General features: G+C 30.6%; 1 protein-coding gene across 1 annotated transcript; it reads right to left on the bottom strand.

Annotated features, from left to right (window-relative positions):
* Positions 1–1,597: 1,597 nt before the first annotated feature.
* LOC21399422 lies at positions 1,598–4,951 on the bottom strand. Its single transcript, XM_024170656.1, has 4 exons — positions 4,385–4,951; positions 4,208–4,285; positions 3,125–3,201; positions 1,598–1,775 (listed from the first exon to the last, which is right to left on the bottom strand). Exons 1-4 carry the CDS (start codon positions 4,949–4,951, stop codon positions 1,598–1,600), a joined length of 900 nt encoding a protein of 299 aa, XP_024026424.1.
* Between the last annotated feature and the right edge of the window lie 7,892 nt (positions 4,952–12,843).

The following is a 12,843-nucleotide window of genomic DNA, read 5'->3' as shown; positions in this document are numbered from 1 at the left end:
TAATACCTAATTTAATCCTTTCATACTTTATCTAATTTTAATCTTGATTTAAATTGTAAAATAATATAATCTCTTTCAACTATTAATATTATATTTTCTTTTTAAATATTAATACAATTCTCTTTACATTGTCTTACCTCCTCTTTCTCATCCTTCTTTTAACAAGAAAACACAAAAAACAACTCTATGGTTGGCTAATTATATTGCTAATAAACAAAATTAATAAATACTTACTCTTCGTTTCTTTTTTAGATTGATTTTGGCTTACTATAAACCAAAAGGTGGGGTGTGTTTTTTATTTCTTTAAAAAATACTTTTTAATTATAGTTAATTTGCGTGTATTTTTTTTATTTTTTATTTTTAAATAATTATGTCCATTTATAATTAAGGTGGGGTATGTTACTAAATTTTAGTGTAATTTTAATGCAGGGAAAAATTGTAATAGCAATATATTATGAATTAGTAGGAGCATTAATGAATTTAATGGATGCATATATAATTACTCTAAACAAAAGTATCCGTTTTGTTACTTAAAAGGCCAATCTTCTTTAAATGCTTTAGTACCCTGGGAGGCGAATGTATTGGAGTGAGAATCACTCTTTCAGTCACTCTTTTTATCACCATTCACATTTATTATTTGACACATAAACTCTCATATTTTAATTTTTATTTAAATAATAATATAACATGTTAGTGGAGTCTATTGTCGTGTTTAGAATTGTTCTTTTTTTCACGTTTTTCAGGAAAAAAATAAAAACGATTTTAAAACGGCGTTTAGCACAATTAAAGATAAAAAACGGAAATGAAAATAATTTTTTAGTTTAGTATAAAATAGAAGATAAATGAAAAATGATTTTTTAGTCATTTTTCATTTTTTGTTTTCATTTTCTCCTCTCTCGAGCAGAGAGAGACATTAATGAGTTTTTTTATACTGAAAACAATCTCTTGATAAAACTACCAAACATATTTTGAAAAATAATTTCAATCTGAAATTGAAAACGTTTTCATTTTTATTTTCATACAAAAAATAAAATCATTTTAAAACGAATTCCAAACACACCATATGTGTCAAACAATGAAGATATAAAGTGACAAAAAAAAGTTATGTTAGCATATTAGAATATAGATTCAAGACCGCTCAACCAATTCAAAGAAACAAATTAATTTTACCCAAACTAACCGATCACTTTCATTTAAAAAAAAAAAAGAAAAAAAAAAACCTAACCGACCACTAATGATTTTTATTCAATGGCGTTTCCTGATCAATAGCGGAACAAATACCGTATATTTCTTTTACTTTACATTTCTTTGTTCTTTCATTTTTACCCCCCATAAAAATGGCGGGGACAAAAAGTTTCTTTTCCATAGACCAAGATATTAACTGCTTCTGTACACTTACAACAGTATCAAACACTAGGTGGCGTTAGAGCAATGGCCGTAAGGAAACACCTTTTCCCAATCGCATTTCCTTCAGTTTCTTGCCAACCCTGTCCTTCTTTGTAGCTTTCAACCTGTCGCGTTCCAGGAGATTAAAACCCTGCTTCTTTGAATATGACATTATATAGCTTCTCTATATAAGGAAAAGAGCTTCAACACGTTACTTACCATCTTTCACTCCTCCAATCACGTAGACAGTGTCATTGACAACAACAGCAGCAACTGAATACCCTCTAGAGTAGTTCAAAGATTCCCCAGGCATCCATGATCCAATTCGTGGATCGAAAATTTCTACACTTGTAACCATTGTATTTCCATCGTAACCGCCAAGAGCATACCTGCAAAAGTTGGAAGTCCGTAGAGTCATACATCTATCAGACAAAACTCAAAACTCGATCATGAGAAATGGAACTTGTATCTGAAGCCACATACTTTTCATTACCGGTCTTAAAGCAAGAAACAGCAAAATGAATCATAATAAAAATCTGTTCAAACTTAGGCCTCGTTCATTTCACCGATTTGAGTTTTCAATTTTAAATTTATACAGTAAAAAACTCTAAGAAAATATCACATCTAACTTTGTCTGCTGCAGTAAAAAGCTTTCAAAAAATACCATATCTTAATTCTAATTGAAAATTCGAATCCGCGAAGTGAACCGAGGCCTTACTCTTACATTATAAGTTATAACAAGAAAGAAACTAAAAAAAAAAAAACACATATTTGGAAGTTATTTGGGCACTTGGTAGAAGCATAACGAGGCTCTACATACTTGTTTGTAAATATCGCTTCATGTTAAATGTCCACCTTTTGAAATTGTTTCCCTCAGAGCTTTTTATTGAAAGTTAAAACTAAAAGTAAGTGTTATTAAGTTGATGCGCTATACACAAATTGATATGTCAGATATAAATTGCCGCACAATCTCTTACACCAATGTTATAAGGTAATGAATAGACCTTGAAAATGCTGATTGAAACAAAGAGAAGCATGATCTCACAATTTTTCGTTCAAAACAACCAATGAATGGCAACCCCTCCTTGTATTTATAGCAGAAATTTTTGTCCAGAAATGCTCTCTTGGGTCAAACCTTTCAGCAGACCTGAAATAGTAGAAAATACTCATTCAACTACTTGTACAGCAATGTTACAGAAAATATCCACAATATTCTAGATGTAGCATTTGTTTATATCGAAAGAGAGGGAAAAGAAAATGCAGATTATCTTTTCTTTTCTGGTTCAAATTTTTTTTTTTTTTTCACACATGTATACATTATTAGGAAAGATATCCATCTAGAAATTAATTCAATTTTTCCATCTAGATTTTGTGCAAAAACAAGTGTTGGACATTCGCATACACAGGTGTCTAGAGAGTTCCAAGGTGAAATCGCCTATAGAAAGAAGTGTCCTACAAATTATAACATGGCCCCAAATTTCCTTTAAACATGATGGATGCCTAAAACGCTTTGTGCATCAGATGCAAGATTGCACACCAATCGTGAGCCTGCTTTTCCAAACAAACATGTGTACATGTTTATACGCCAAGGTCGAGTGTTTGTGTATGTAATATGTTCATGTGAAAAGACATCACTATAGTTACAGTAACAGTACTTTGTATTTGCATCACATTCATATGGATTGCTGAACCACACACACTAAACACGTTTGTTTCTGTATGAAATGCAACATCTTACTTCAAATAATCATTCCCATCAAATCCGCCAGTAGCATAAATCACACCATTGAGTTCTACTGCAGCAAGTGTAAATCTCTGGAATAATAAAAGCAATAAAACCAGAGGTAAGTGTTGAACCAATTGTATAAACCAAATGAATTGTAGGAAAGGAATATGCAGATCAAGAACAAGATAAAACAAATGATAACATATTTGATTGTCCTGAAAGACATTTTATTTTTCACTTCCTCCTCTTTCCAACTACGGTCCACATGCCGTTGATATTTTTAGGATTAGAGGACGGAACTCCATCAATTTTGATATTATATCACCACCCTGCTCGTAATATTTTGGACCAACCATTGTGGTAGAGAAAACAGAAAGCCACATTACTTCAACTCCTAGTACCAAATATTGATAGTCTTGCGGTTCCACTGTCCTTCTACGCATGCAGATATGGCTATCCATGTAACTCTCTAATGTGAATTATGCTAGTAAATAGTCACAGTTTACAAAGAACTTTAAGTTTTGCAACATAAATTAGTTGAATGATTATCTGGTCTAAGCAAAGTAAAATAAGAACAATTTATATTTTTTCTTCAAGAGTGAAGATATAGTATAAGCCATAGGTTAGTTGTAACTCATATAAATTGAATTATTATCTTGACATTATAAGGACCAATTGTTTAACCCAATTACTATAAATTGAGGATTTTGTTTAACAACAAGAGCAATTCTACAGGAAATATCAGCAACAAAGAGCAAATAAAATGAATGTATCTAGCAGAGACATGTGAACATACACATCCCTCCAGGAAAATGCCGATAGTAAGGTCCAAAAATAAAAAAATAAAATTTTCAAACTTAATTGAAGCAGCAGCTTTCGATATCATCGCATAGATTTTAGCTTTATTTGTACTTAAAAAAAATAATGATTTTGTTCAGCATGTTGATCAAAATAAATTCGGTCATTATCGGCAATGGATGATTTAATACACCTTAAGGCAGGCAACAATTTTATTTATTTAGGGGAAAAAAGACATAAGGAAAAGAACAATCACCAGAAAGAACAAATCAGGGATAAAGAAATTGCATCACGTACCAGCTTCTGTTCAAAAAGGCCCACTTTATGAGTATGTTCTGTTTTAAAAGTCTTTAGCTCTTCCACCTCTTGAATTAACTGCAGAAATACATGAGAATATCAGAATGTTTGTACTAAAACCAAATGTACACGAGCCTGTCTATATAGGAAGTGCGAAATATCGAGATAAAAATCTACCCGAGTTATAAGGGACTGATACTCAGATGATGCACTAGGAGTCTGTTCACAATTATCTTCTACACCCAACAGTTCTCCTTGATATCCTTTTTCCTTCAAGGAAATATCATTGATCACAGACGGATTTGTTACAACACCTATCACGAGTTCCTTTGGACAATCGTTTTCCTTGATCGGCATACCGTTTGATATAACAGTATCATCTGCATCAGCCTTATGTTCATTGCTAATATGATCTTTAAGAGCCAATGCTTTGAGTTTCATGTATATAAGATCTTTCTCCTCTTGTTTAACTTCTTTCACATCAGATTGAGATTCCAATGACTGGTTTTCTCCATCTAAAGATGAGGCGACATCCGTAGAATCTGATTTCTGACTTGATTGACTTAAGTGCTCTGCCACTAAAGCAAGTGTTGAAAACTCTTCACTTACCTCTCTAGTGTAACGTGAGGGAATAGCTCGGAAAACAGTTCTTGATTTCGCCATATTCTGCAATGCAGATGTACCGGGAGCAACTGCTAGAGAAGCCAGCAAACTTAACATCGAGAAAAGCGTACATAAATCCATAATAGTGACAATCAACAATTTTACAGAACTACTATGATGATTAGCGCACGAGTTATTGTCTTTCTCATTCAAATCACCAAAGTTCTTTAACGGGGTGTTTCCTTCTAGATGAGATAGAAGAGAAAGTATCTGAATGATTTAACGTATTAAGAATCATAACCTATATGTCCTTATATAATGTTCTAGTAAAATCCTATTAAATCTAATTAGATCAATATTAAATATCCACTTATTAAACTCATGTCCAATTAAAAGTCTTATAGACTTTTCTTAATTAAATTACTTTAGATCCATTATAATTAAATAGCATAATATAATTGTTATAATAATATGCGTCCCAAACTTTATATAAGAAACATGAGTTTCCTAACATTCCCCATTTGTTTATTTATTTTGTCAATTCAACGGACTAAATAGTAAACACGCAAGTGTGAAAGGTTTTTTTTTTTTTTTTTTTTAATCAAGTGTGCAAGTGTTTTGATTGATCATGCGCATATCCCAACATATAGGGGAATTAGCATGAAGTAATATATAGAGACGAGAATAGGAACCAAATTAATAGAAATATAATCTAGGGTAATAGGATTTGCAGGATCATAAGACAGTCATGTTGTCTTTGGTTACGCATGCATGTATGGGAGTACTTAACAGATCGCATGCACCTATGCTTAATTTCATTTCAAATAGCGCACTCATACTTTCTTAGCAAATATGGGTACGACTAGAGTTTGCTGTAAACTTCTGGCAAACGAAACTCATTGTCATTAATTATGTTCCTCAAACGAGTTAAGAAAAAATGAGATGTTATTACAGCGATTTTCTTATCTAGCCCCAATCAACTAAGACTCAAAGCTCTAAATGAAATATATTACCTCGTGCATTTCACCGATTCGAGTTTTCACACAGTCTTGAGTCTCTCTAAAGAGTGTCGGGGTGTCTGAAAATGAAAAAAGTTTCATTCTTCTTTGTCTAATCCTCTATTTATAGGGAGAGATTCAAGCAGGAATTTTTTTTCTAACTCTATCTTGACCGTTGATCTTTAAATTTTTTTTTTCTGGGTCATTTGACTTAGTCCATTCTCTTTTAATCTTGATTTGACTCTGACGATTCACATAAGTTTTTCCTATTCAAACTATCCGCTCCAGAGCTTAATTTGATTCGTCCATTTCTAACCTTAAGCCTCGTTCATTTCACTGATTTGAGTTTTCAGTTTTAAGTTTCTACAGTAAAAAGCTCTCAGAAAATGTCACATCTAACTTTTTCTGCTACAGTGAAAAGCTCTCTGAAAATGTCACATCTTAACTCGAATTGAAAACTCGAATCCGCGAAGTGAACGATGCCTTATTCTTCTGTTTCGGCTTAAATATCGTAAATCATTGTTTAATTCATACAACTTACACTCTTAGATCTCGTTTAGTGCGTTAATTTGAATTTTTAATTTAAATTAAGATGTGATTTTATATGAAAATTTTTTATTATAATAAAAAAAATTAAATATGACTTTTTATAAAAAATTTTAATTATAATAAAATTAAAATTAATAAAATTTTGTCTTAGTGTTTTGTGGATAAATAATTTCAATAACTAAATAAAACTCATTATTACCTCTAGGAATTATAAGTTTATCTTCCCTGGACAAAGCATTTTTTCCGTTCACTTCGCTGATTCGAGTTTGTAATTCGAGTTGAGATGTGATTTTATGTGAGAGTTTTTTACTGTAGAAAAAAAGTTAGATGTGACTGTTTTTGAGAACTTTTTACTGTAACAAAACTCAAATTCTAAACTCAAATCGGTGAAGTGAACGGGGCTATAATTCTTGAGTTGGATGCACTTCCTTCCCACCTTGGTAATACGTATGTAAACCTCATATCAAATCCATAAGCTGCCATAACATTTTGTGTTGGATAATCTTTCCTTCCACGATATCGTGGTGCGTCTTTCCTAGGTACATTTACTCGAATATGTGTCCCATCAATGGCTCCTACACAATTCTAAACATTAAACTCAAGTTACTATTTATTTTCAACAAGAATCAGAAATAAAACTTAAAACGATTAAGTTTTTGTTTACCTCAAAATATGGATAGAACCTGTGACTATCAACTATTTGTTGAGAAACCTCTGCTCCATTTGGCTGAACTAAGAATTGATCTTCTAAACTAATTATTGCCTGTAGTACCTCATGAAAATGTTGACTTATTGTTTCATTAGATCGGCGGAAGAAGAAAGAAATAGTTCGGTTTTTAGCATTATGCGCTAATATATATAGAAACTTGGCTACTTGTTCCTCTACCACATAATTTTTATTATCCTTCAGACGACCAATGTCTCGAAACAATCCACACAACCTAGCAAATGCTCGAGGCCCCATTCGATTTACGTCCCGACATTTTTCATTTACGCTAAGTTGAGTCATGAGTTCCCTTCTCACACTATCATGTTCTCTACTTATGTTGACAATGCTCCTATCAACGTAATCTGAGCAATAGTGTAATTGCATTATATACACCATCTGTATCACATAGCAAACAACTTGTACACCAACCCTACTTCTACATCTTTCCCAACTTCTAAAAGGTCTTGTAACAGCTTATTCATGAATGTCTAGTTGATTACACTCCAAAACATTATCCTCTTGACCTTCCTTGAAACTCCAATTAGAATTTCTCATCTACTTAGAAATTTTAGAAATGGTTCTAATCAAAATTATATATAGGATACTAATGCAATAAATCTTTAAAAAAAATAAATGTTAAGAAAATAAAAAAAAAAATCTAAAAAACAAACATCATGAAAAGCATATCCATTGAACATAGGCAACTACTATAAATCTAAATTAGAATAAATACATCATGACAATAATTTAGGGAAAAAGAAAGTAGGGAGAGACTTTGCAATAAATAAAATTTATTCACATTCAATTCAAAAACCCATAGCATTAGAATCCATTAGAGAGCTTCCCAAATTACCATTTAGCTAATTCAATCCCTAAAAAAATCACTAGAACTTCTAAAATAACATACAACGTTGATATTAGACAAGCAAAAAATATATACATATATATGGACGAGCAAATTATAAAAAAAAAAAAAAAGAGAGAGAGAGAGAGAGAGAGAACGAAACCAGAAGAAGCAAGGCAGTGAGAGATTCATTCACAAAGCTAATTTTAAAATTGAAGTTTAGACCATGTACCTTCAATCATGAACAATAATAAAACTACCTTCAATCTTCAGCAATGGAATGAAATTTTTTCCTGTGAAAGGTGTGCTGAGTGGAGAGAGAAAGCCCATTGCCCATTTATCTCTTCTTTAAAAAAAATAGCACCAACTTTTGGAGCCAAAATGAGGACAATTTAGTAATTTAGGTAGTTATCCACATTTTCCTTTCTAAAATCCCCCACTTTTAGAGGGATTAAATATGGTGGGACCTACCAATTACAATTTCCTTTCAATTTTCTTTTCCTTCCCAATTTCCTTTCTACCAAACAAGTTAATTTACCAATTTCCATCCTAAAATCCCTCCAACATTTTCTTTCCTTCCACTTTTCATTCATACCAAACATAGTGTAAAGAGTGTCGGGGTGTCTGAAAATGAAAAAAGTTTCATTCTTCTTTGTCTAATCCTCTATTTATAGGGAGAGATTCAAGCATGATTTTTTTTTCTAACTCTATCTTGACCGTTGATCTTAAAATTTTTTTTTTGGGTCATTCGACTTAGTCCATTCTCTTTTATGGGGCGTTTGGTTCATGGATTAGAACCATGTGATTAGAATCATTTTTTATTTACGTATATTTTTTGTGAGAGAAAATACTATAGCGAATCACGAACCATGATTCGACTCAGGGAACGAATCCCTATACCAAACATCACCTTAATCTTGATTTGACTCTGACGATTCACGTAAGTTTTTCCTATTCAAACTATCCGCTCCAGAGCTTAATTTGATTCGTCCATTTCTAACCTTATTCTTCTGTTTCGGCTTAAATATCGTAAATCATTGTTTAATTCATACAACTTACACTCTTAGATCTCGTTTAGTGCGTTAATTTAAATTTTTAATTTAAATTAAGATGTAATTTTATATGAAATTTTTTTATTATAATAAGAAAAATTAAATATGACTTTTTATAAAAAAAAATTAATTATAATAAAATTAAAATTAAAAATTAAAATTAATAAAATGAACAAAATATTAAAGAGTTGGTTATTTTATCAACCTTACAAAAAGGGGGGAAGTAGTTTATTTTCTGCTTTTTTATGGCTGACGTTTCTGGTAATAATTATGAGCTGTACTCTTTATACGATTGTGGATTTAGAGTTGTTATGGTGGGACATAAGAGGTGTCTTCCTTTTCTTTTTTTTTTTTTCAATTTGTCTTTTTCGTAGAACATGAGATACATTAGAAGTCTATTACGTTTTACTAGTTCGATAACATTGTAATAAAAAATTAAATTTAAATTTTTATAAAAAAATATTATAATAAAAATTTAAATTATAATTCAAACCAGTAAAATTAACTCTTTAAGAATCTAAATAGGGTTTAGGTTAACCTTCAATAATCGTGTTCTTTTAAACGTAAATTTGACTTTTCTTGATCTGTTTAAATTTTCTTTTCATGCAATTCCTCTAACTCTGTCTGCTGCTTGTTTAGTTTTTATCATTAAATTAGATGTGTTGATATTCTTTAAAAGTGAAAAATTGAACATTAACCTGTCCAGGTTATTAATTTGACATATACTTAAAAATGTTATAGTGTATAATTTATGTCCAAAATTCTATTTAATAAACCTAAAATATGAGACGTATTTATATAAATATCCTTAAGCTACATTTAAAAAAAAAAAAAAAGAATTACTCTACGCTATTTTTTATTTCAAGCAATTTCACGAAGGTGGTGATGGTGATCCTTAATCCAACTAGGCACATGTAAGTTTACGAATGACCAGCCAACTTAATCGGTATTATACTTGGCAAGAAACTGAGCAGGTATTATAATAGAGTTAAGGAGATTTCTAGGGTAAGACTTAAATAAATGAACTATCACAGTATTGCTAAATAAATAAATAAACTATCACAGTAGGTCTCTTGTCTTTTAATCTTTGGATTTGTATACGAAACTGTATATTTTTTGTACTTTTTATTATTTTAATGTGATTTTAATTAAATTTAAAAGTAAAAAATACACTATTAAGAGGAGGTCTTATCATATAAAGACCCATAAGTTAAATCATCTCTCCATTTTAATTTTTTTTTAAAGATAAAAGAAGAAATCACAACTGTCCCCTAAAAAAAGAACAATGTTAGGACATTAATGTTAATCTTAACTTTTTTAGAGTTGTCATTTTTTTATCGGTAAATGTAATTATTGCATGTGACGATATTTTAAACGCCTGTCAGAAAAAAAAATGATAACTCAAAAATTAATACAAAACTTAAGATATTTAAAATTGGTGTCTCTAACATTATTAAAAAAAAAAAAAGGGAAAGAAAAAGAAGTGAGTACTATAACTATTCCCCACATGGACTAATTATCCATTAACAGAGTTATATGCTTGCCTTATTGCTTAAAAAAATAATACTAATAATAATAATGAAAACCTTTAGCTATAGTGCAGAAGTTCATGTGCCATTTGCAGGTTCGTGGTGACTTTCAAGCGAGCAACAAGGTAGCAAGGAAAATGCATGTATTTTAAGGCCTCGTTCGTTTCGCTAATTTGAATTTAGAATTCGAGTTTTGTTACAGTAAAAAGCTCTCACAAACAGTCACATTTAATTTTTTTACTACAGTAAAAAGTTCTCACATAAAATTACATCTCAACTCAAATTCTAAACTCGAATCAGCGAAACGAATGAGGCTAAGTTACTACTTATCGGATAGAACAGAGAAGCGAAAGTATATAATTGGGACACTATTAACTTTTGGCTGAGTGATGATTAAAGAGGCTTTAATCAAGCAAGGGGGTTGCGTTATGTGAAGAAGTCAAAAGTGATGGGCTCAAACTTAGAGAAAGGTAAATGAAGAATGAATTACTTTTAAACATAGATAGCTTTTTCGTGAGTTTCTATGCTTACGTGGACTCAAACTTTATCATAAGCCACGCTTTTCCTAAAAAACCAAAGTTAGCATTTTGTTCAGAGAGTTTAAACTATAGAGCATCTTTACTAGTGGTAGTATATGTTTACTGATCAAAATAACACTAAAAACAAATCTTCTTAGCCATTTACGAGGTAAAGGGTATTTGTTTAAATATAAAATTGATAGAAACTAGATTTAACACTTCAAACAAATCTTCTTAGTAGAGTATTTTTTTCATACCTTAACATAAAATTCTCATTCGATTAGAGATGAGGTCCTTTTCACTTTTCAGTCTTCAAAAAACACATAATGCATAATAAGCCAACTGTGATGGATGTTGGATAAACATATGTCTCGTTCATTTCACCGATTCGAGTTTTCAATTTTAGGTTTCTACAGTAAAAAATTCTCAGAAAATATCACATCTAACTTTTTCTGTTACAGTGAGAAGCTCTCAGAAAATATCACATCTCAGCTCGAATTGAAAACTCGAATCCGCGAAGTGAACGAAGCTATAACAAGTGTTATCTTTGCTTTAGCTGTGAATATATTATGATTATTTCTTAAGACAAATGCACATTTTTGAATTCTGAAGTACAGAAATGGTTCAAAACAATGGTTCAGTTGTGTGGGGCGGGTAATGATTAATGGGCCCTATGCTTGGCATCGACAGTCATGCCAGCTTATTAGTTGCCATGTTTGCCTAATCGGATCCCAAAAAATTCTCCATTAGCTTAGCCCCTCGTATCCTTTTGCTTGCCTAAACTAGAGTTTAATTTGTTCCACCTCTCTTCGAAATTTAATGCAAAATTTCCGGCTTTACCTCAAAAGTGGGGCCCAATGATATTTCTTTTTTTCCTCTGAGGAGTTTTAACTTTGTTGAAATTTGTCTTCAATTAATTATCTATAAAGATAAATTATGGTCTCGTTTGTTTCACGGATTTAAATTTTTAATTTGAGTTAAGATGTGATATTTTTTAAGAGTTTTTAACTGTAATAAAAAAAGTTAAATGTGATATTTTTTAATAACTTTTAACCGTAAAAATTTAAAATTGAAAACTCAAATCGATAAAATAAACGATGCTTATGTAATTAATGGAGAACCACTACTCAAATTATTCGACTAAGCAAGTCTCTCTCTGTTTTTTTTTTTAGAAAACGTTCTTGCCTACTAAGGATTATATAGAAAAAAATTAAACAAGCATAAAAAATATAAAAAAATATATCAATGAGAACATTAGTAAAAAACTATTTAAACAAAGTACATTTAAAAAAGGATTACATTGTAGAGAAATTTTTGACAAAATGAAAACAAAACATATTAAACACGGACATAGATGAAAGAAATTATGTTAATAGGAGTAAAAATAAGGGAAAATGCATTTTAAAATCCCCCAATAAAAACAAATTAGAGAGAATACACGCATTAAAAAGTAACAGTTGCAATTAAATAATACGTAGAGGATGGGAAATGTATGCCCACAATAAAGTTTTCAAAAATAAAACTTTAGAAATGAGACTTATTTAAAAGCATAAAATCTGAACACAAAATCTCAATATACAACCAAAATGAAAAAGAAAAATAAAGTTTTATGGTAAGAAGCAAAAAAAAAAAAAAAAAAGTCAAACAGGACCAAAATGAAGATGTAAATAAAATTTAGGGAAAAATGAATCAAAACAAAAAAAAAAGGTTTTAGGATAAAATTAAAAAAAAAAGGTTTAAAAAAGGATTAAAATGAAGAAATAAATTAATTTTAAGACAAAAATAAAATAAAATAAAAGACATGAAAAAAAAACCTAGTTACGATACTTTTCCG

Source organism: Morus notabilis, unplaced genomic scaffold (assembly GCF_000414095.1).
Source record: "Morus notabilis unplaced genomic scaffold, ASM41409v2 Scaffold382, whole genome shotgun sequence".
Lineage (NCBI taxonomy): Eukaryota > Viridiplantae > Streptophyta > Magnoliopsida > Rosales > Moraceae > Morus > Morus notabilis.
The sequence above is the reverse complement of the archived record's forward strand: the minus strand, read 5'-3'. Positions and strand labels throughout refer to the sequence as shown.

Coding starts and splice junctions, on each gene's coding strand:
- LOC21399422 (XM_024170656.1), bottom strand. CDS start 4,951: ATGGATTTATGTACGCTTTTCTCGATGTTAAGTTTGCTGGCTTCTCTA. Junction 4,286..4,384: donor ATCAGTCCCTTATAACTCGG/GTAGATTTTTAT, acceptor GTATTTCTGCAG/TTAATTCAAGAGGTGGAAGA. Junction 1,776..3,124: donor GATGGGAATGATTATTTGAA/GTAAGATGTTGC, acceptor CAACTTTTGCAG/GTATGCTCTTGGCGGTTACG.